General features: G+C 36.7%; 1 protein-coding gene across 2 annotated transcripts; it reads right to left on the bottom strand.

Moving 5' to 3' along the window:
• Positions 1-1423: 1423 nt before the first annotated feature.
• On the bottom strand, positions 1424-24001 carry LOC137181737 (natural resistance-associated macrophage protein 2-like). Of its 2 annotated transcripts, XM_067587670.1 has the most exons (17): positions 23828-24001; positions 16771-16854; positions 13859-13998; positions 13556-13675; positions 13000-13119; positions 12762-12868; positions 12580-12650; positions 12420-12487; positions 12168-12323; positions 11645-11803; positions 11444-11530; positions 10397-10516; positions 10132-10281; positions 9903-9976; positions 9374-9527; positions 9192-9245; positions 1424-4674 (listed from the first exon to the last, which is right to left on the bottom strand). In XM_067587670.1, the coding sequence occupies exons 2-17, from the start codon at positions 16802-16804 to the stop codon at positions 4597-4599; spliced, it is 1692 nt and encodes a 563-aa protein (XP_067443771.1). In that variant the 5' UTR covers positions 16805-16854; positions 23828-24001; the 3' UTR covers positions 1424-4596. The 2 variants fall into 2 exon arrangements, with proteins under 2 accessions (XP_067443771.1, XP_067443772.1); XM_067587671.1 differs by lacking the exons at positions 16771-16854; positions 23828-24001 and adding an exon at positions 15070-15179.
• Positions 24002-25323: the final 1322 nt, after the last annotated feature.

The following is a 25323-nucleotide window of genomic DNA, read 5'->3' as shown; positions in this document are numbered from 1 at the left end:
ACTATCATGAGTAATAAAGTTAATTCACACTATGGCAGACTTTCATTTGAAACTGTACATTTGTTAATAAGTCAATCTACTAATAATTATTTTGTTGGTACTATTTGGAGATGCATTTTGCCAATTTAGTTGTTAGCCTGTAGGTGAGCTTATTACAATACTTCCGTGATTCCTGATATATGTATATTGTTTATTTTTTATTATTTCAGACAACACCACCTTTATAGAATGGAAATGTAGCCTAACCCACTGTGACATCCTAAATAAAAATACTTCCCTTGACTCTTTGACTGGAGTATTGCCAAACCAGATAAGGGTTTCCATCTCCTCAATAGAGTTTATTTAAGTTATATATTTAAAAAAAAAAAAAAAAAAAAAAGTTTTAAAAGGACTCTGCTCCGACTGCTCGGCTGTTACCAAGGCAACAGAGTGTCGCGCGCCCGCACACTTGTGATGTTGGAATGTTCTGGAACGTTGTGGTGTTCTGACACGTTACTCAGTTCCAAGTCACATAATAAGTAGTTATGATGCTTAAAGTCAGTCAGTCTGGCACAGCTGCTTTTTAGCAATGAATGACAGAGAAACTGTGCAGGATGTGGGACTACATATGCCAGGAAAGCTTCTTCTCCTGCAGAGTGTGGGAAATGGATTTAGTAAATGGGAGAAAACTGAGTAAAGAAGTAAGTATGTAGGTCTAAGTGGGTAAAAGTCACTTTTGAAAACCATAGACTTCTCCAGGTAGGACAATGTCTTTTTTTTAGTCTATTTCAAAATTGAAAAATAGTATAATTGGCCATTACAAATTCCCAGAGCTCATGGTGATGTCTTGATACTTGTTTTGTTTGACTAATAATCCCAAACCCAGAGATATTAATTTTACAGTGATATAAAACAGGTAAAAGTAGAAAATCCTCACAATGAAGAAGCTAGAACCAGAAAATATTTGCAAATTTTGCTTGAGTAAACAATTTCAATGATTAATCGATTATCAATAATGTTGATCAATTTTCTTTTAATTGACTGTAATTTATTAATTGACAAATAGTTTCAGCTCTAATTACTAGAGGTGGTCAACATCCCTGTCAAAACCCTGCAGATATACTGCATGATGCACAATTTGTGCACTGTGCTGCTCCTCAGCTGGGGGGAGGTGTAGAGGTCACCAATACAACCTCTACACCTCTTAATGGTCATATGTACATACTGGGACAGTAAGCAGTATCCAAACAAATTTCACACATTTCACTGGTGTGTCGAATTATTTCCAGTAATAAAGAAACATCAAGAATATTATTATTGAATAAAACTAAAAATCAAACTTCAGGGATTAACTGCATTTCTCTGTCCTTTGAATACAGATTTCTTCTAGACTTTTTCACTAAAAGAAGGATCAGTTAAGTTTTAGAAACAAAAACAAAACATGTTGTTTTTATATTTATTTATTCAAATAGGAAGAAAATACATAAAACAGGGAAGACAATTTGAAACGACAGACCTGGTAACAAAAATCGGACAACCACCCTTCAGGAGGGTCTCCAACAGACTATAAAATGATCATTTCAGAAACCAGACTAGGTCAAAACCTGGTATGTGGCTGTATGAAGCGCTCGAGGGCTTTTAATTAAACGGATACAGGGAGTAGCGGCATTCAGTCGACCAATGGTCATCACGCAATCTGTCAATCAGGGACAGATATTCGTGTTTATAGGGCTCGCACTGCTGTTGCGATCCAGCCAAAAACAGATTTAATCCAATTTACAACACGGTACAGTTCCAGTTTCCTGTCTGACCATAGAGTCAGAAAATGGTCTTTGACAGTCTTCAAACTGTCAGACACTGTTCTTTATAATGTTACTTTAAAATGCAACACATGATGCAGTCATCAATAACTGAGGTCAAACCATGTTTTTAAAGGCTTACCACTTGGAGCAATTGGAAACATGTTCTGTGAATGTTGCATAAAAAACATATTTCAAGCGTCTTTTCTGTCGTTATCTCATAAATGTTCATCCATCATACAGCTTGTGTCAACTTTTATTCTTTCAATTAAACCTCATTTCTTTTGTTTTCAAGTGCTATTCAGTCATTACAAAAATGTTTCTTTCAGGAGTTAAATTACAAAAAAGGTATTTTGTACAAATGTTTGTTTTTTATTTGGCATGATGTGTCATTTCAGTCGCAAAAATCTAAACATTAATGAGGATCAAAGCTGGAATTTTTCACGAGAAACAAACAATTTTATGCATCTCCAAGTGGAATTACACAATAAATACACAAACATTTCCCAAAAAACATGTGTGATGGCAAATACAGAACACTTTGACTAACATAAAAAACTAATTAGAAAATATATTAGACTTTCCACAACAAAAAAAGAAAATAATTGACATCAGTTTCTTTACGTAGACAAAACTACACAGAAGCTGCTCATATTGACTTTTTTCAAGGTGTATCATTGGCAGTGGGCGAGTCATTTTTATTCTGATAATAACATCTTGGGATATTAAATTATTAGTTGCAGGCACAGTTGGGAATGCTCAGCACCTCTTTAACGGCATCTAGACTAACATCTGTACACATGTTGGTTCTAATTAGACCATTTTACTGAATGTACTGTATTTGTTACACCAGCAACAGTTTGAGTTTCTTCTATAAGTTTTGTGTTTGTTTTTGAATGAATAGTGTCCCACAGATCCCAGTAATGAGGCACAGTGGTAACCACAGGAGGCACTGAGGTCGTCTGCACAGAAACTAAAAAGAAGTGCAGCTTAATATTTGGTCAAAGAAAATGTTCGGTTTATTTAACAGCCCAAACTAGAAGTGCACACTAAACCTCTAAACTGTTTGGTGTTATTATCTCATATCATTTTCTGTCTTCTTGTTTTCTCTGTACTCTTGTTTTATTTTCAATAAAAACGCTGGTTTTTAAAAGGTGCTACACTAATTAAGTTGATTAAGTGCACAAGAAGACATGCAAAGTATCAAAATGTGTCACAGTTAGAGGCGTTTGTCATATTAGCACTAACACGCACATGTGAAACAGTCACACTTGTTCATGTTTTGAACAATTACAAACTCTCCCGACACTGCTGGTGCACCAGAGTCGAGTTGGCACAAATCTCTTCTGGCAGGACATGTGAAGCCCTGAGATGGAGCTACAGTAAACATGTGTCATGCTGCAACACTGCACTTCTCATGTTTACTTCACCTGTTTGCACCACACTGCCAACTGCTAACCTTTTCCTCCAAATTAATCACAGAAATTAAATGTAAATTTTTTCTTTTAAAATTTTTTAACAGCAACTAAAAACTACTTACAAGCCAAACTATCATTTATGAAAAAGATAAACTCCACATAAATAAACCAACTTAAAATAAACTGATCCAAGCTTAATGTAGAGGGAAAGAAAGAAAGAAAAATAAAGAATAATTTATTACCAAATTATAATCTCCCAATGTGCAAGCTCCTGACAGTCTGATCAAAGTCAAATGACTGCAATCAGCACTCACATTAAATCTACAGCAGATGTATTCAGAGGGAATGTATACATTGTGCATAGAAATGTATACTTGGAAAAGAAAAAAAAGACTTGAAAATAAAAAGAGTGTACAGTCAGACAGAAATTCCCATATCCAAAAATATATTGTATTAACTGTACACAAAGAGGACGAATGACATAAAACTGTCATTCTCTTATATAGTATAAAAAAGGGGCAAGTGTGACTAAACTCACATAAATTCCTTGTATTTTCTCAAGTAATATGTTCATATTAAATATATTAACTTATAAATCTAATATAAACACCAAGATGAACGCTTTAAATGACTTTATTTTAATATATAATGAAATTACAGGCAGCTGGACACGACTTGTTTGGTGTTTGATCTTTACTTTATGTTAATTAATAGCAAAGCATCCGAAGTACCTTCTTGTTTTCATTGTGGGGATTTATCATGCTATCTCTCTTTTTTTTAATATCATGCCAGGTAAACCAGAAAGAAGTCAAAGGTTAGAAATACGGAAATAAAACACAGACCCCTCGAATGCGGAGGTTCAAAGCTTCTTTAGTGCAACACTGGCTCAAAACAGCCTTAACGTATCACTCTGGTATCTCAATGTTTTGAAAAAGTTAATTTTTGTGTGATCATCACTGTAGTGTCTGGTTGGCCTTCTGCCACTGTCTTCAGTGGTTTAGTAAGACGAGCGGTTTGGAGAAGCCAACAGGGACAAACATAATGTTATGGACCGTGAGGTGAGATTGTTTTATCAAAAATATGTTTACTGTGTCACAGGAACTTGCGTTTCTCAGATGTGTCTTTGCAGCCCAGATATTTATTTTTTGCATAAACATGATTCTCCGCCAAACCTGCAACATGTTGCTGGCTGAGGCTGCTGAGATATTTGAGATGGAAAAAAAATCCCCTGATTGTTTTGGGTGTATTTTATATTGCAAGGACACTTTAAAAAAGTGTTAGGCACTGAGAAGCGAAGATTAAAAACATACTGGCCAAAGCTTCAGAGGTCCCACGCTTCTTCTGTCAGTGTTCTTAAGACACCTCTGCCACAGTTCAACTTCTGTTCACAACGTGTCCTCCTATCTCTCAACCAAAGCGTCAGTATCCATGTCGTTCAGCAAGTAAATGTCCGTGTGACGTGGCAGTCCCAGCTGCACCTGAAAAAGAGGGGAGAGAAGAGATGAATGTTTAATCAGCGAGGAGTGTTGTATACAGCTGGTGAACTTATTGCATAAATCTACTTTTTGATCATTCATGAGGACAAACTGAAGTATAACAAAAGACGTTTTGACATCAAAACAAAGGTGTAAACTATCAATTAAGAGAAAAATTAAGGAAATACTCTGAAAAATGTAATACGGTGAAAAAAAAACAACACCCCCACACAACCACTTGCTATGTACACACCATCCCTTGTGCAAATCATGACCCGTGAAAGCATCGGTGTTAGTGCAGCTCATTTCATCTACATATAACTTTGTTTTCAGGGAAAATAAACCACTGAAAATAAAGACTGCAGATACGCAGAATGTCAGATGTTGGTTTACTGTAATAATAAGAGGAAAACATCACAATCACTTGTTTTTTGATTAGTGAAAATAGGATCCAAACAGTTCACAATTTGAGTTTGATTGATTTTAATTATAGATTCATTAAGGTTGCTCACCTTGGGTCAAAGTGTTACTTTCCCAACTCAATTTTCCTCATTTAATCCTGGAAAATCCTGAAAAAGAGCATTTCTACCATCTACTCTGATTAAATGAAGGTGAGAATATAAAATGTTGCCCTTTGACACCTTAAGAGGAATGTGTACAGCTTCATCTTTTATACAGTGTGTGGGCAACCCTTAAAGTCCCACACATCTTGTATATTTTAAATGATTCTCACCAGTATATTTAAAAAATTGCCCTCATGATGCTACACTGTCACTGAAAACGACAAAGGAATAAGCAAGTTGTACAGAGTATGTAGTATAGTACTTTATTTACTGCATCTTGTAATAAAACTGCCACAAAACAGGAAATAATAGTTAATATTTCAAGTTTAAGATAATGTTCTAGTCCTTTCTCAAATTTTTATTTATATTATATAAGTATTAACAAATACTAAGGCTGTTTTCCTTTGTTTCTATTTACAAAGGATAATGTATAAAACTAAAGGCAAGTAGATAATGAGTCCTTCTTTAGACATTCAGACAGAAGACACCAACAAATGTCCATGTATCCATTATCTCACATTTATTTTTGGACACATGGTGCGTTTCATCCAGTAGCAAAGGACAGACACTCATAAAGAGCAGAAATGAGTGTACACAATACTACATAGAAGTTCTTTCTGTAACAGTTCAAATGTGCATTTGCCAGAGGTATTCAAATAACACTGTACAATGGATTGACTCTCATAATAGCCTGAAAGATGTCAAGTTACATTTCCTACATTTCCCTCTGTGAAAACCTTGAGAAACTTTATGAAAACTTTGAGAACTCTGAACCAAAGACTTACAGCTTTACCTAACCCAGTGAACCTGTCGAGTATGTTAAATAACAATTTAATATCTGAGAGAACCTGGGAGAGCGCAGTAAAGAGAAATTGCTGTCTGGTCGCCCCAGTTACACTCAGCTAGCTGGTATGGAAGCCCAGAGAGGCAAGCGAGGAAAAAAAAATTCTGGTAATCCATTTTCTAAATCTGATCTAAATGATTTTCTTTTCTGTGTTTATGATTTATGAACAGGTGAAAAAAAGGTTTTGCCAGGATATTCTTGCTAAATTACTTAATTTTTTTTTCATCTGTGAAACAGGTGGAAAAAAAAGTTTTGGCAGGTTTTTGTTTTTTTTGTCAGGATAAAAATATTTGTTCTTGTAAGTCTCGTTTTGACCACAAGAGGCTGAAGTGCACCACTACCCCATGTTCTAAATAGGACTAAAAGCATTCATGTTTCCTTCCAGGTGAGTTTTAATTTCTCCATGCACTCTAAACATCAGGTACATGTATTGTATGTTACAAATTGTTGGACCCACAAGTCAAATGTTGGACTTCCCTCTGGAATATTAAACAAACAAAAATGAGCTGACTGGCCTAAAGGGTGATTTAGATTGGTCCAAGTCATTGGTTCTCAATGTAGGGTCTGGAGAATAATGTTACATAACTAACAACCGATACATGTACCTTGTCTTTAGAGTACATGGAGAAATTAAAAGTCACCTGGAAGAAAACATGAATGCTTTTAGTCCTATAAAGAACAAAGGGTAGCGGTGCATTTCAGCCTCTTGTGGCCAAAATGAGTATTACAACAACAATCACTTGGAAAAATGATCCTGACAAAAAAGGAAAAATCACCTGCCAAAGGTTTTTTTCCACCTGTTTTCACAGAAGAAAAAAGAAACTAAGAAAAAAATATATATATATATAATAAAGGAACTTAGAAAGATTATCTTGGCAAAACCTTTTTTTCCCACCTGTTCTTACGTCATTTACACAGGAGAGAAAACAATTTAGATCAGACTTAGAAAATGGATCACCAGAATTTTTTTTTCTCACTTGCCTCTCAGGTCTTCTGTAAGCTGGGCTTCATGAGAACTGATGGCAACAACATGCACTCTTTAGATTATTTGAACTCCTACTGTATTCATAAGAAGTAAGATTCTCTTCCATATATTACTACATAAAGTGTTTTAAAAGACGTTCATGGCCCATTGACATGTTTGACTCTGTGTTGCCTCTCTGTAGTATGTGCTTATGAAGCCAGACCAAAGGGAATTGTGTAAATTGTATGTTACACAGTTCATTTCTAATGCTCTTACTTGTTAATACGCAAATCCTAACTATTGCTCAGGTGCTTTAGTACAGCATATAAAGTCTTATTTTAGAGTTATAGATCTGTCTATAGAGTTAGTGACTGTTTTTTATTGACATCTTAAAACCAAACTGACCAAGAACAAAAAGATAAAATACTGACGGGTTCACTGCTGCTCATAGTTGAAGTACAAACTGGAAAAGAAATGTAAACCCTATTGTGACATTGAACATAATAAAATCCCCAAAAAGCCTGAAAGTGCAGAGTTGAAACCATGCTGGTATGAAATCAACCTAAAGAAAAACACTGAAAACATGTCATATCGGTAAAAGAGGTCCTTCAATGTTGCCAAGTAAAACTGATTCACAATGTGAACCTTATGACCCCCTCCCAGACATTTATTCACATTGTGGATGTGTTAGCTACACTGCCTTAAAGCTACCCAATGTAAGAGAGGAAACGATGGCACTTGGTGTTTGACGGTTTACATTAACATAATCTTAAATTTTTTTTTTCCTAATCAAGCTCCCTCAACTAAATCTCTTTGCATTACGTATTAATCTTTATTCTGACCTGTAAACAGTCTGTAGCCCAGCAGATGTGTGTTAAAAATATACAGTTAAAAGTAGTTTTTTCTTAGTAAAAAGGAAGAAACATAAAAAATTAGCAATGTTGAGACAAAGAAATTTTTCTGAAGGCAAAGAGCACAAACTTTTTCCATTTCCCTGAAAACATGTTTCATTGTCATGTGGCTGCTGTGCCAGAGCCATAGACAAAAATACACCTCTACACACCCTATATTAAAAACATCAACAGTGCAGAGAGCTGGACACACTGTAGCAGTGCAGCACAGTTGTCATAAACATTTTCTTGGGTAAAAATGTAACTACAAAGACTTCATTTGAATGAATTTGACCTGACTGGGTTTTATTTTCAGCCATGGCATTTTTAGACTTTAAGTCACAAAATTACTACTTTCGAGAGTCTAAAGATTACAGATTGTAAAGCTCTGAACTTGACTTTTTCTGCACTTGTTTTGACTTCTAATTCTTCTTTTAACACAGCTTTAAGGTACCACGTAAGCAGTTCTTTCCCTTCTCTCTGCATAGCAGGATAAATAAGTCTGAAAGTTCTTCCTTTCAGAAATTATAACCACATGTATTGTAATATACTACATAACATGTAGTATTATAATTACAATCTATTTTTGTCATCCCTATAGTTAAACCACAGACAAATGATGCTCAATAAAAATGTGGAAATATCACCCTTTATCACCGCATCAATACACAAAAGGAAAAACAAAACCAAAAAACAAATTAATGTTTTTACAGATTTTTTTTTTTTTTTTTTTTTTTTTTACACTTAAAACCAAGTCTCTGACAGTCGAGATGGAATGAAAAATGCTCCTGCACAGCCCTACAAACTAAATTTGATGCTTCATTTCCTTCATACTCAATTAGCATTCAGTGATAAACTCACTTCAGTATGACGGCAAAAAAAACCGCATCCCAATTATTTAGACACTAAAAGGGGCTCTGGGGACGAGGCTGCAGTCACATGAAGTCGTTATCTAAATACCACACTGCAAGAGCTTTAAATATTGCCTACAGTAATACTCTGCGCTAGTGTAGTATTCATGTGGTTGATTTGGTAGCTAAAAAACACCAAATTATGATACCCGGCCCTACACAAAAGAAACATGTGATATTCGCAAAAAATGTGCTTTCAAGATCCTACATAATCTTGAGAAGTCCTGGTTGTGTACAGGGCTCAGAGCCTCCCAGAAGAAAGAGGAATGCTGGTGGTTACTGTCCTGTTCAGCTTTAGGAGTCGTACTCAGACTGATCCTCTATCAACACAGCCGGTCGATTGCTTACCCTGCTGCCAAAGTCCAGGCAGGAAACCCCCAGGGCAACCAAACAGTGCCATGCCTGCAGATGACAAAGGAGCAAGAAGTCAAGACACGACACAGTTTGTACGAGAAAAGTACAAACTGTTACATTCCTAAAGCTAAAAAGTGTCTGAGAGGTGAATATAATGTTGCAGTAATCTAACTCACCAGGTAGCCTACAAAGCACAGATAGGCCACGGAGAGGAGAGCAGCCAGAACGTAGAGCAGCACACTGTTCAGCGCCGTCACATAAACCACCACAAAGTACATGTTGATTGCGCAAACCATCAGGATGACGATACCTCCGGAGATCTTCCACACTCTAAAAACGACAGGATATTGAGAAATATGTTCCCCCCCCTCAAAAAATGACCAGACCCCTGAAAATATTCCATCTTGTTGCAACTGTGATGATGACCTGCAGATGTATCAAAGAAACTTCAAATGTCTACGACAACAGTTTTCTTGCATCACAATCTTTCCTGTAAAAGTGACTATTGGGTAAATCCCTGGTTTACATAACTCCACTTTGGTTGTCAACGCAACTGCCTTGGATATTTTTTTCATAAACAGCATCAGGCTAACTTATCTGTCTGTATAGCAGAAAAAGGGGGAAAAAAATAAGTAAACTTACTCTGAGTCATTGAGTTTCATATATACATGAATGAAAGACTAAAAATGTATATCCTTCACTTACAATCCATTTGCAAAGTCGTTCATTATGGACGTCAGACTGGTGAAGGTCAGAATAGGAATCAAAGCAAATGGAAGCTGTTGAATGAAAAGACAATGAGGCAAAACAATAAATATGACAAATATTACATGTTTGCCAGCAATCAATATTAAAAATACTACTGATTATGTAAGAGTCAAGTAACATGTTGACAGAATTAATTTTGACGCTTTCATGAATGACTGAGCCTGACCTGCATGCTCTGTAGCACGTTGAGGAAGTCGTTCATCCCCGTCAGATGCTGCACATCCTGAAAAATGGCTACCAGCAGAGTAGGCGTAATGGCGATGGAGCGGGTCAGCAGCACCCGTGCAAAACGGGACCACCGCAGGTTTAAGAAGCCCTTAACAAACATAGAAGAAAAAAACATGAGCATACACGCTTATATACATGTTTGTTTAGGCCTACTGTACATATATATATATATATATATATATATAAGCAAAAGGCAAACTAACCTCCATAACAAACTGCCCAGAGTAAGTTCCTGTCATGGTGGAGCTCTGTCCAGCTGCCAGGATGCCGATGGCCCAGATATAGAGGGCGGCAGGGCCAAAGAAACAACCCAGGACCACTCCCTGAAAAAACAGTAAGAACATGACTTTTTCAATGCTTTCATTTTTATTTTATTATTGTTACTGTTTATCATCTCTCCAAACGCCTTTAGTTCATGAAATTATTATATTCAAATGCTGCTTAATTGTTGAGATACCTCACTGAATGTGTCTAGGAAAGAGGAAAGTTGACTCCCTGACTCTTATCTTGTGACATCTTTATCATTATAGACTTTTTTTGACTCTTCATAGTAGTAAATGCACAGGTGTTACTAATAATACTAATAACAACTGCATTCCCTTTAGGTGTCCCACCTTCAGTGCCTTGATACTTGTTTTTTAAGCAATTATAAGTTTAAATGTCTAAAAACTCTACATGTACATGTGCTGCCTCCCAATTACTTACCTCATCTTAATAATATACAATATGTGTTATATACCAATTGTCATGATAACTTGTTTGAAGTTTGTATACAAAAAAAATTGTTTTGTACTTATAGAAAATCATGTATGATGCCAATCAAACTATTTAACTATTTAAAAACAACACTGCCAATTAAACTTCACAAAGAAACACACTGCTCACAATTATGGAGTCTGTGGGCTTCACGTAACTGAAAGCTTCCTAACTGCAACATGAGCAGAGGTCTAATCAGTTAGAATAAGTAACACCTGTGTGAGTGTGCAGCGCCTTTATATAGAAACTTTGTCTTGGCTCTTTGTCAACATGGAGAAAACAGGCCTGCTGCTGCTTCTTATTCTCCTGGTTATTATATTTTTCTTCTTATTAGGTCAAAATTGTATTAATACTCATAGCTTGAGTGAGGCTGCTACATCTGAATAATAATGACACAGAACTGAGTCCTTGACCATCATATAAACTTCTTAAATGTCTTAGAAACAATTCCAATGAGGATTTATTGTTATTGTAATGAAGACCTGATTACATACCCCTTTGTATATGTCCACCTCAAGTGTGCCGTTGTTGAGAGGGAAAAGGTCTGTGTGAGGGCTGCCGGTTTCATTGCACACAGCGTTCTGCAACCAGGAAAATAAACACACGATGAGACACAACTTGAGACTTTGAACACTGTTACTCCAACTCAGCAGTACTTAGTACAGAGAAATGAAGTATTAAAACTGTATACCCACCACTTGCATATTGGTTTTATTGTAGAAGGCCTGAGCAAAGACCGCTACAACAAAGACGTTGATGAGAAAGGAGACGAAGAGAGCAATCGTTGACTCGATGAAGAAGTACTTGTTGGCTTCCTTTACTTCCTTCTTATTTCTGCGATCGATTTCACGAGACTGGTGCATGAGAGAACAAACAGAGTAATAATTAACACCCAAGACCTACAGTACCGGTCCAAAATGTGCACACTCTCCCATTCTCTTGAATTCATTACTTATGAGAATCAAAGGTATTTTCAAGACCAGAAAATATCTGTTTTCACTCATTGCTTTAAGTTATATAATTAAACACTGACACTTGAGTCAGTAACAATCTATAAGAATTATGTAACACAGTGTTAAACCCTTCACTGATCTGCCATTCACACGATTCAATAGACCACGTTACTATTATTATATGTAATTTCCAACTTGTTGATTCCTTTAAGGTTAGCTGATTCAGTCTTGCTTATCTACATGTGATAACAGCTGTGTCTCTGACCTTGACCAGAGCTGAGTGCAGGTAGATGTTGTGGGGCATGATAACAGCACCCACAATTCCCACCGCCTGCTCCAGTTGTGCAGGCCCACAGTCGGCACAGTAAGGTACAAACATCCCCTTCAGCAGCTCCCCTTGGTCTGGCTTCACAAGCACATACTACAGAGAGACAACACACAGTCAAACATGTCAAGAGGCCATGAACATCTTTTAAAACACTTGGATTATATGGGAATACATGGAAGAGAACCTTACCTCATAACCAAAACTAATGGCCATTACAGTGATGAGAAAGCCAAAGAAAGCTTCAAGTTTCCTCAGGCCTACAAAGACATAAAAAAACTGCATCAACACTGGGGTGCACAGCTTTTTAAACACAGACTGGTAGCTGGTGTTTTTATATCTGTAGACGCACCATATTTGTCTAAAAAGAGGAACACAAAAGTGTCTGTGATGGTGATGAGGACTCCTGCCCACAGTGGAATCCTGGAGGAGAAACAGAAGAAAATGTATTTTTTTGCCTATAATTTCTCACTATAACAGAAATGTTTCTAACACTGTAAAAAACGTCTATCATGAACAAGGTGAAGACGGTACCTGCCCACAGAGAGAAGGTTGAGAGCTATTGCACAGCCAATGACCTCCTGCATGTCTGAGCCAATAATTGCCAACTCCACCATCATCCAAAGGATGACCCGCGGGACCTGAAACAGAGAAAAATACAGAAGTTTAGCAGAGTTTCATTATCTTTTTACCAGCTGAAATTTTTTACCAAATCTCATATCTCATGCTGGCTTTAATCTCAAGCAAGTTAAAAAGTGTAATGAATGCTCACGGTAGGATACTGGCGGTTGCAGACTTCAGCTAGGTGCATCCCTGTGACAACCCCCAGACGTGCAGCTAACCTCTGCAGCAGCAGCCCGATGATGGTGGCTCCAAGGAGCACCCATAGGAGCTAAGAGAGAAAAAAAAGGGAGTTGTATTTGGGCAAACTGCCAAATTAAAGTAATAGTTACCTATGTAGATTATTTCATGTTCATTTTGGACACTGTGATGCACTAAAGCTGACATTCAAAACTGGTTATTTCTTTCTCATAAAACAAGAAAGAAATAATAAAAAAATCGTCTGTGGTGCAATAAAAATCAAAATATAATAACCACGCCCCTGGAAAAAAGGAAAATATATATCTGTGTGAAGAGAACAACAAAAACCTGTAAAACACTCTGTGGTATCACTTCCTTAAATATGGAGTGGAAATCTGGCTAAAATAGATACCAAGTGAGTTCATACTGTAGTATACTTCATGTTTTTTCTAAATCCACACTTATAATCATGGCAGCCGTCATGTTTTACTTTATTGTCAAGATTACTATTTTTAATAATTTATCACCTTAAAGCCAGCTTTAGCTCCAGACTGCAGGTCAGACTCAATGTTCCCAGGATCCAAGTAAGCGATGCTCATCAAGAACCCTGGTCCAGTGAAGGCCCAGAGTTTACGAAAACTGAACACCTGAAAAACAGAATTTTGTTACTCATGCTGTAACTTGAAAAATAAAAAAAGGCCAATCAGGGCCAAAGTCTTTAACTTGTATTATATTTGACAAAATGCATGATCTTTAAAACTGATGATTACAGCTGTTGCATAAAGAGCATAAATACATCTAAGTTTATTACATAAAACAGTCATCCATACCGGGCTGACGTTCTCGGGAATGGGCACCTTCTCCTCAAAGTATGTGGAGAAGGGCTCATCCTGGGCCACAGGTGAGGCAGGAGGAGAGATGGAGCTGTACTGGTTTGTCTGAACGACCCCATTGTCCTGAGGGGAGTCCTCTAACAAAACCACAACAGACAAAAAAACACAGAGGGACTCTAGTTAGTGATGAGAGGAGAGTGAGATCAACACAGAAAGAAGTTATATGTTATATGTCCAAGCTTTCTGCCTATAAAACAAACATACAGTATCTCAGCAACTTAGGTGCCAATAAAGATTTTTTTATTATTATTTTAAAGCTGGATCTCATTGCTGTGATTCTGAACATTGTTCCTTTCAGTTTGGACAACAATTCACTCACCAAATGAACTGCTGAGATTTGCAGTTGCAGTGAAATCACAAGTTTGAGTGATCTTATTATATTATGGCACCTGTTACATATGGACAGATTGATGAGCAAACATGAAAAAAAAAAACAGATGCAAAATTTACTGTCAGCTTCATAAAAATTTTTGATCTCATTTGAATGAAGAATAATTTTTGGAGACCAGTTTGCGGTGAGATTGAAACCTTTGCAAAAGCAATTGTGTCACTTCCTTTTTTAACAAATCTAAATCTCTCCATGTGTAGTCTGGCTAATAAAGTCAAATCCAAGAGAAATCAGTATTTTCCTGACATTTCCTGCACTGAGGTGAAGTACAGGCCATTTTCAGATATGACCGAACTGATTCAAATCCTCCTCTGGGTTTTGAAAGTTTGAAACTGAAGATTTGCTTCACAAACACAACAAATGTGGAGTTTGACTCAACTGAAGTTTGAGTGAATTACCTTCTGAAGAGAGAGACCAGTGAACTAGAGAAACAGCAAATCCAGTCATTTTAAAATAAACCACACCTTTTAAGTCATGTCCAGCTCTCTTAAATTACTTTAAAATACTGCTTTAGTAATTCTGTGCGGTGGGAAAATGTTTGAGCCAAGTTCCTGTGACTTGTCTGGGTTAAAGGAGCATTCTTAAAGCAACAGTACGCTGTTACAGTTAATCAGTTAACCACCAGAAGAACCACTGCGAAAAAAATAAAAGCAATTCAACATCAATTTAAAAACTGCTATATAACTGATTTAGTTCAAGACTTTAAATTATATTAATTTAATAAAAATTCAAAGTATAGCTATTAATGTGTTCTACTCACTGAGTTTAGACTTTTCTGACTTTTCTCTCTTCATCTCCAACTCACTGCTGGTCCCAAAGTCCACTGTTCCCCTTACTGACGACTGACTCTACTCTTATATGACTCAGCCTTTATCTCTTTTTTTGTCATTAGATGTCACAATGACATTCTGACATCATGTGTCTAAAAATGACCCCAGAAGGGAGTGAAGGAAAAGAACACACCAAACATGTGCTTGGGGATGTCAATAACAACACAACCCTGAGGACAAATAATATACAGTGACCTGCCCTTTTACCCTTAAACAAATCACACAAGCAGTAAAAATGTGATTAAGTTCACAAAAGAAGCATTAAGACTGTCAAATAACTGCAAAAATGAAGCAAAATTAATATAATAAAAATAATTAAAAAAAAAAGAATCAGAATAAGCACAATATTAGGGCTGTAGTCAACCAAAGAAAATCTTGGTCGACTGAAATTGAACATAATCTTCCACTAATCCATTGCTCACGTGAAAGGGGGTTAAAAATTGTTGGATGTTATGGGACAGAGTCATAAACTGTAAAAAATATGGACGTAGTCACCGCGATGTCACCCACTGGTTTGCGAACTGCCATTTTAAAGCCTCGAGTGTAGCAATTTGACCATTGCAATGTTTGATTTTTGGAGCCAGAAGTGACCATATTTGGACGAGAGGGTGGAGCTGACCATAGCGCTAGCTGCTAGCTTGGTTAGCACGGTGCATTTGCAATCTATGGTTAACAGTGATAATGCTAATTCTAATGCTAATTTTCTCTAGCGAAAAACAGGCCTAAAACTGTTCAAACAAAATGTACTCAACGGAAAAACTGATCATCCGACTTAGTGATGGGTCTTTTATTACAACCAAACACTGAACAAGACTGTTTTTTGGCGACCACAATGTTACAACTTTTGTGAACTGAAAACACACTGTGAAATAGCAGCAGCTACGCTTATACGCAGTGGTTACATTACTTAAGCAACGTTGTTGCCGTGGTAGCTACTTGTCAATCACAACGTAGCCATGCCCTAAAGCATATGCTGCTTTATCGTCTATTTTACTCTAAATGAGGCCATAATTTACAAAATGAACATCATGATGTATTGAAGAAGACTTGAAACTAACGATTGAGACCATAAACTCATTAGGAAACAGTTTATTGAGGTATTAAATCAAGTGAGAAGTAGGGTCATTTTCTCATAGACCTCCATACAATCCCATTTCTTTTTACAGCCAGTGGAGTCGCCCCCTGCTGGTCATTGGAAAGAATGCAGGTTTAAGGCACTTCTGCATTGGCTTCATTTTTCAGCCCTGGAGGTTGCTGCTTGGACAGAGTGAACTCAGCAGCCACACATAGCACTTTTCTTTCTCCTTATGAAAGTAACAAGGCGATTATTCAACCGATGAGAATTTGGTCAGACAAGAGCGAATCGACCAACTAATCGACCAGGAGACTACAGCCCTACACAATATAATATTTGTAAATACACTGTCAGATAATGAGTTATAAACTGTAGTATTGTGGGTATGTGATTGCAAGATAAGACGTACTAATATGAAATATTGTTTTAAGAACCTCTGTCAGCAGGCACACCGACACTGAATGAGTATCGATGCCTTAACAAAAGAGTGTTTCATGCTGGAGTACGGGTGTGTCTGTAATGTGATTGTCATGTTTCTGTTATCTTTGGCAGTTACCTTCAAGGTGGTCTCCTTCTTGCACGGCCTTCATCGGGGCAGGCTGAGGGATCCCTGGGAGCTTGAGGGATGAATATCAGCCTCCTTGCAAAAAGACAACATCAGTTACATAATCTGAGTGGTGAGAATGAAAGACGTGTCTGTTGAGAGTCAAGTTTTTGTACAAAAAGAGCTGCAATGATTATTTTCATTATCGATTCATCAAACAATTATTTTATTCGATTAAACATCTTAAAATATCTTGTTTTGAACGACCAACAGTCCAAAACTCAAAGATATTCAGCTGACATTGATATAAAAACAAAGAAAAATGGTTGCCGATTAATTTTCTACACTATTTATTATGCTACACAAACAATGGTTTGGTCTAAAACTAACAAATATTAAGCTAAAAAGAATCTCTCAGCATGATTTTGTTGACTGCCAAACAAACTTCAGGCTATTTCACAATAAGCACGAGCAACTTCAATGAGAGGTATGACTGTGCAGAATTTTGTTCTTCTTCCCACTTGAATAAAATACATATAATGACTAAGCAGCATTAACAGCATGTGAAAGGTCACCAGTGCTTGGTCAATAAACGAGAACCAATCACAGGAAACCTTGAGTTGACCGCTGGCAGTGGAGTTTCACTTCCACTACACTCATCCTTCCTGTCCTACTCGGTTTCAAAAGAGACACACACGTGGTCTATAAAACTGTCTTTTTAACTCACCAGCCAAAAGATTAAATGCAACTCCACAGTCCGGCCAATCTGCTGTATCTGGTAACACCCTGTTCTCTAACACAGAGAGTGAAGGTCTTCTGAGAGCACATGACTAAGAGATCATATGAGGCAAAAGACAAGCTGAGGTAGCTAACAGAGCAGCTTTCCCCAACAGTTTTCCAACAGACAGCCACTTCCTCTGGTTTATGGCCTAAACACATGCTCAGAATAATTTAACACCATTTACCTTAGAGTAATAAAATTACAGTCACCAGCCAAATGTAAGTTATTTCTAGTATAACTACCATTGTCCCAAGAACATCACACCGTAATGAATCAGACTGCTATGACTTCTACTTCTATTTCTATTACTTGCTTTGGTAAATTACTGCCTTTTCTAATAAGACTATTGCCAACATGTGTGAATAGTAGAAGACTGTCAACCACCTCGTCTTTACTGCTCAGTTCATTTTAGCCTGCTGCCCACAAAATTTCAAGGTCTCTTTTTTCCTGAAAATCTTTACTTTAAGGAAACCTCATTTTCAAGAGAGACAGGAAACAGAATTAAACTAAGAATGTCGAGATTACATGCTATGCAACATTGACAGGACAGGTGTCTCCAGCTCAAATTACCTGGGTGCTACTTGAAACAGTCAACAGAAAAAAGTGAGATTTTTTCGAAACGTTTTAAATATACACACTCTGAAGCTGAGCAACTTGTCTTTCCCTCTTTTCTGCCTCGTACCTACGAATGAAACGAAGCCGTCAGATTGAAACTGCAGATCTATGATCAGTGGACCGCAGGACGCTTCAATTTCCTACATCTCTGGTCATTTACTGAACACACTTGAAAGTGTAGAAAATTAGGTTTCTGCCACCACCCAATGTGATGTTACTGTGTATAGTTATATATCTGATAAAGATATGGTCAAAAACAAACAAGTTATGATCCCAAAGTAGTAGAAATGATCCTACAATCAACACCATTGACATTTTTGCAGCCGGTAGTTAAAGGGAAACTTTGGGGTTTTTCAACATGGACCCTATTTCCCCATCATTTTGTGTTTAAGTGACTAATGGGGACAACAAGTGCAAGATTTCAGAGAGAGACTTGATTAGACACAACAGCAGACCACATTAAGCGAAAGGTAAAGAAAAACATTTTATTTCTCTGTATGGTCCTTTCCATAATGTTGTTGGACACTTACTACAACAATCTGAGCCTGTCAGTGGCAAAAACAAACACTTTAGTGGACATACACTGACGGGCTGCTATTGCCCCAAAGGATTACATTGCAACCCGTTTTGCCGCTGCTGGCTTAAGCACTCTGGTTCGATACTGGACCAGTTTCAAAAATTGATGTCCCCATTAGTCACTTGGACACAAAAAGATGGGAAAATAGGTTCCAGATTGAAAAATCCTTAAGTTTTCCTTTAAGATGCATCAGTGACCCACATGAAGCTCTTTCCCAAACTTAAATGAAATCCTAACAACTCTTCTAAATCTCCCAACGACGGCCCACCCAGCGAGCTCTCACACGTAGCCATGAACTGAATGACTCTCTGAACCCTCTTACACTTGGCCTTCTCATATAAAAGATTTGTTCAGCCCACTGCCTTGTTCCAGGATTTAACATAAAGAAGTATTTCACGTTGCCCTGGCCGAGGTCACAGGTTCGCTTGGTCTGTTATAATTTCTACAGGCCTGAAAGAATGACAAAAATGTCCTTTAGCAGTTGACGGAAGTGAGCTCACTTTCATGTTGCAGATTCATGTCTCACATGTCTCATCATGTCTTCAGTATTGCTGATAAAGACTGCAAGGGAGACGTCAGTGTGGAGGGATCTTTGTCCTAAAACCTGACTGACGTTGTAGATGTGAACACTTCTTTTCTTCTTCTTTTTTTAATATGAAAACAGACATACAGCAATCTGTCTGTCTGTCCTGTTTTGTTTTTGACCAACTTTGTATGTCTATAATTTTATTGCAGACCCCTGCCTGGTTGTGAACTAGTGCTGCCTTGAGCCATTCTCAGGTTGGTCCTATTGAACACACGTACACACCTATTTAATAAGTGTAACGCTGGACTATGACATCTCCACATGTTCACCATCAGTCTCATTAGTAGCACCTTTGCAATTATATCTAATATGGCTTTACTCATGTTCACTATCATTCTTATCTGCACTATGCTGACGTGCTAATCACTTTTTAACAAGCCTGGTGTGACTTGGATTCCAGTCCTGGACTGTGTAACTGTCCTTTAATGGGTCAGCACTGATCTTGTCAAATTCCTCATGTATGTGGTGGTAAAAGAAATCTGAAAAAATGGTATCTATATAATATCATAAACATCATAAATTAGAAACCGACTGATATATCGGTCAGCTGGTATTATCGGCTGATATTGGCCTATCACAGATACATTGGTATCAGCCTATATGTTGTCTGATATGCACTGATATTTGTTATTGTTTTTTAAAAAGTTTTATATAGGCAGCATTTTATGTATGATGAAAATCAAAATTAACCACCGCACACTGTCATGACTTTACTGTAACGCTATTCACACAGTAGTTTTAAACAATAAAGTTTATTATTAAACTGTAAAATATTATACTTCCATTACATACCTTTGTTACAAGTGTTTGATAACCACATTTGAGGGATCGTTGCACAAAATGTGCATTTATGTATATATATATATGTATATATATATATACACACACACACACATACACACACACACATATATATATATATATATATACATATATATATATACACACACACACACATACACACACACACACACACATATATATATATATATATAAGATCAGCAGCAGATATATCAATATCAGATATTTTTTACTCCGTAATATCGGTACGAGCCCCAAAAATCCAGTATCAGTTGGGCCCTAATCTGAATTAAAAAGTGTTACGCCTGGTAAGAAACCACAGACTGCTTACTCATCCATCTAACGTCTTCCAAACAGGCCTCAACGAACATTAATGAGACCTAATCTGCACTGAACAGCTTTTACAATCACTACCGTACATCAATGACAACTCCCAAACTGACAAAGGGTCTCTAACTAATTTACAGCCCACTAACATGAGGCAAGCAGGGTTTTATAACTCATGCATAAAAGAATCTCAACATAATAACAAAACTTTCACAATCATCTTGTCTAAGACTTAAACTAATATCCTACATGACAAACCAAAATCTGTGCCTGAATTAATAATGAAGCTGTTTATAGCTCCATCACAATTTCTAACATCACATCTGACAAAACTACCAGAACCAATAATTCTTACTGTTTTCAAATGAAGACTCAGCAGCAGCAGCAGCAGCAATGAAATCATCAAACCTCTCACATGCACTCCAACACAAACACAGGTCTGTCAACACATCCAGCTGCTATGAAGGATAAATGAAGAGTTGTCTATGACGCTGTCTGATGAGGAAACAAATGTTCAATAACTTGACTCTCAGCAATAACTGGTTCATCAAGACCATGACCACACCTCACTCACAGTTTTAACAATTGAACCATTAATGAATACTTGTGTTTATATACAGTCGTGAGCTTTCTGTGTTTCTCATTGTGACTATGGTGATTCATTTCAAAGGTGCAACCATAAATAAAATATTAAGGTATAAAATTATGTACTAGGAAAATCCAACATCTAAATTGGTTGCATCAATGATGTTTATCATTGTGATAATTTAGTGAACATTAACTTTTCTTTCCTAATAAGTGACAAGGGTGATGTGTTACTGACATGTTTATCATGGCAATTCTTTTGTCACAGCTGACGGTGACTGTGTGACTATAGTTGACCATTAAAAATGTAATAATTCATTCACAGGTTGAAAGTATTTGAGAGGTGGTTGCAAATTAATGTGTGTTACATAACTTTGCATATGAACAAGTTTGCATTTTTCAAGAATCATCACTGAGGAAATGCCAGCACTTGCAGTTATTCATCACTTTCCCACAATGATGAGTAGTTTCCAGCAGCTCACATCTTAAATAACACTAAAAATTGTAAAAATTACATCTACGGCTGTCAATTTTGCCAACTCTAGTGAAATGAGAGTACTCTTGGACCTTGTGACATCACAGTTAGGTGTGGTTAAAGGTTCAACAAATCGCACTTCTGACCGTGCCCAACTACAGCAGAGGTGATTGTCTCAGATGTGACACAGGCTTGAAACTTTCCACCAGAGAGGGTAATGAAACGCTGCTTTTCAGTCTGATGCTAACTTAAAAGCTCCAGCAGTATAAAGAACTTGAGGTCTTTAATGCTACAAAAACAACTTGTTCTTATTTCTACAGGTGTTGCTGGAGTGTTGGCCCTTTAAGACTGCTTCTACATGCACATGATGACACCATCAATGAATTAATTGATGCTCTGATGTCCATTGTAGACACTTAGTGTAGTTATACAAGGTTAACTGGAACTGAAACTTGGAAACACAGGTCATCATATATTTTCAGTTCTTCATAAGCTCTGACAACAGACTTTGCATGTTTTCTTTTCATTAGTCTCAAAGCACTGAGGTGATTGTCCACAAGGCCCCGTACAAAAACAAAAAAAAAGAGGGTTGAATTTTCCTCAATTTAGATGTTTGGATGAAAAATTTCACCAGGAGTATTGTGAGATTTATGTCATAATAATTGAACAAAATCTCCCAAGAATCAAACCAAAAAATTAAACTCAAACTGAAAAATAAACTGAGAGCAACACAGTGACCTCAAATACAAAATTTTTGATAAAACTATATAAGAGTAAAATATTTTAATACAATATTCTTCACTAATCTTTAAGTTTTGCTGTTGAACTTTTCAGTTTCAGGTCAGAATTATTCAGCTTCAGTGATCTGGAAGTGCAATAAGTACGATTTACCACTGACCTGTCCATCCAAAAGTAATTGGCTAATGGGGACGCAGCCCTGTAGCACCCGCCCACAGTGTCAGAACTGAAAAAATATGAGCTGAAACTGAAGAATTATGAACTGAAACTGAAAAATTATGAACTGAAACTGAAAAATTACGCAGCAAATCTGAAAAAAATTGACCATAAAAGTTTTATTATGAGTTTTGTCTTTGAGATCATTTTTGTGCTTTCAATTGATTTTTTATTTTATTTGATGCTTGGGAGATATTGTTCAGTTATTATGACAAATGTAATCCCATAGAGTGTCAGGTTGTTCAATATCAAGTCACTCATGTCCTTCATGTTAACACCAAACACAATATTTACTCGTGAGAGGAGCAAGGACTCCTCCTACAAAATGTAACTACCTACATTGTGATGTGGCTTCTGCAACAGCCTGAGAACAAACACAACCTGCCCGCTGAGTAATTCTGTAGGTACAGTGCCCTCCAAGTGTATGTAAACAGTGGAGTAGAGTGTGTATTTTTGCCATTAACTTAAGGTGTTTGGATTTGAGGAGGTAATGTCATGTCCTGGTCATGTACGGCTGCTGCTGCTGGAACTGGCAAACTCGTCTTCACTAATGATGTAACAGATGATGGATTCAGAAGTGTCCAGATACATTTTGTCTGGCTATAAGGACAAAGGAATTCCTCCTATCTCATCCTGCAACAAGACAATGACCCCCAAACACACACACTGCCCCTGCAACCAGAGATTTTATCAGTGACAAAAACTGGTTTAGACTGGCCAACTCAGTCACCAGATTTAAAATCTATTGAACATTTTACCTGCTGAAAAGGAGATTGAAGACAGAAAGCCCCTTATAACAAACATCACCTGAAGGCAACTGATTTGAAGACTTGGAAAAGCATTTCCAAAGAAACTAAATGATGTCAGTGGGTCGTAGGCTTGTCATTGCATTAAAGGGCCATGCAATCAAATGTTAGACTTTATCACTTTTATTTCCTTTGACATTCATCTGTTAACTTACTTTTCCACATCTGAATAAAGGGGGGTCAACATTAAAATGGCTCTTAAATAAAATGTATGTGCATATACATAGTGGGAAATAACAGCTAAAGGCTAGTCTCTACTTTTGTGTCATTGTTGTGTTTTGATCTCAAATTTAAGTACCTTAAAGTAACGTTAGCAAAAACATCCAGTTTTACTCTACTGTTAACGTACTGTTGGAGGACATTGTATCTGTGAACAAGCCATGACCAAATACAATAATAGAAACATTTAAAAACCTTGGTGCGCTTCAACATTATCGACGTCAATGCAAGTGTCACTGTGTGGGATCAAGCGAAAGAGTTTCCATGATACCTGGCTGTTAGCTGACCGGTTGGTAACGCTAACATTAACGTTACCGCTATCGAAGTATGAAAACGTCCTTACCTGTGTATACTTTACGGGAGGGTTTAAAAAAGATGATATTTTGACGATTAAGTCTGATTTTAAACGGACACCATGTGTGTAAATGTGAAGGTAGCCGACTAGCACGTTAACAAGCTAAATTCATTTGCAAAGTCGTATCTTTCCATCATGTCAACTGGAAGTTCAAGCCCCCAGTGCGCATGCTCACAAATCCTCACCTGTTCTGATTGGTCAATGGGTGACCTTACGTTTCCGCCCTGGGTTTAGTCTGTCAGGTCAAGTGGCGCTAATATCGACCCGCATAATATTATAAAGTAATTAATGCAGAATATTACTAAATGTTATGTTAATGTATTATATTAAAGTTTATTTCATTAGGATAAACCCCTTGAGATTAACCATCTCGTTTTCGAGCGGGTCCTAACATAGGCAAGGCAAGTTTATTTGTATGGCATATTTTAACAACAAGGCAATTCAAAATGCTTTACATAAAACATAAAAGGCATCAAGACAAAATGTAAAAGCTAGATAAGGTATTATAAAAATATATTTAAACAATACAATATATGTACAATTTCTTGTAGGATTATTGATTATGCATTCTTCAAAAAACAGAGGAAGTAGATTCAAAACACCAAAGCCACATTGACAATAAAAAATAGATATATAAATACATAATAAATAAAAAAAGGAAATAATAAGTATATGTACACAATGAAAATAAATATACTTAAAGTAAAGTATCTTTACGTTCCAGTCAATGCATCAACTTTCAATTAGATCTCAGTACATAACTAAATATATCTATTGTGCTATAAATCATTTATATATTGAGATATTTTGTATTGGCTGGTGTGTATCAGGTAATATTTGTAAAGAGGAAAATAATTATTTAAATTATTTTTAAACCAAGTTCTTGAGGGTTTCTGATTTTTTCCATTTACTCGATTGAATGTGATATTTACTCATAATTATGATGATACTGACCATATCAGATATTTCTTTGGAGAAGTTATCGAGTGAAGCACCTCTAAATTATACTACAGTACTAAATGTACTTTCCACCAGCAACCAGCTCCAAATCACGTTTCTATGACCTCTCTCGCGATATTCTGGCAACTGTGGAGCACACATCACATACAATAAAACTATTGTATTAACATGTTCTGTTTGGTTTTTATAAGGTACAACAGAAAGTATGAGTAACCAAGCTTACATCATCAATCTTATTGTTATTTTAGCTAAGTTTCATGTTTATAAATGTAAGTTTGCCAACAATAACAACAACAACAACAACAAAAACCTCTCTTCTCCGTTTTTGTTAAAGAATGTGAGCAGTATGTTGTATTGTATTTATTAGGACCATGTACAGTGTTAAATATAAATGTTACCATTTGATGTACTGCGCCAGAGTTAGCTTATAGCTAATTTTCATCAGCAGTCCCTTAGGTAGATCACAATTAAAACATATAATAGCACAATAACAAACAGTACAAAGCAGAAAACAGTATTTACAG

Source organism: Thunnus thynnus, chromosome 4, assembly GCF_963924715.1.
Source record: "Thunnus thynnus chromosome 4, fThuThy2.1, whole genome shotgun sequence".
NCBI classification, from domain to species: Eukaryota; Metazoa; Chordata; class Actinopteri; order Scombriformes; family Scombridae; genus Thunnus; species Thunnus thynnus.
Note: the sequence above shows the minus strand (reverse complement) of the source record. Positions and strands in the feature narration are given on the sequence as shown.

Coding starts and splice junctions, on each gene's coding strand:
- LOC137181737 (XM_067587670.1), bottom strand. CDS start 16,804: ATGAAGGCCGTGCAAGAAGGAGACCACCTTGAAG. Junction 10,517..11,443: donor AGGTGGACATATACAAAGGG/GTATGTAATCAG, acceptor CTGTTTTTTCAG/GGAGTGGTCCTGGGTTGTTT. Junction 4,675..9,191: donor GCCTGGACTTTGGCAGCAGG/GTAAGCAATCGA, acceptor CCTCTTTTTCAG/GTGCAGCTGGGACTGCCACG.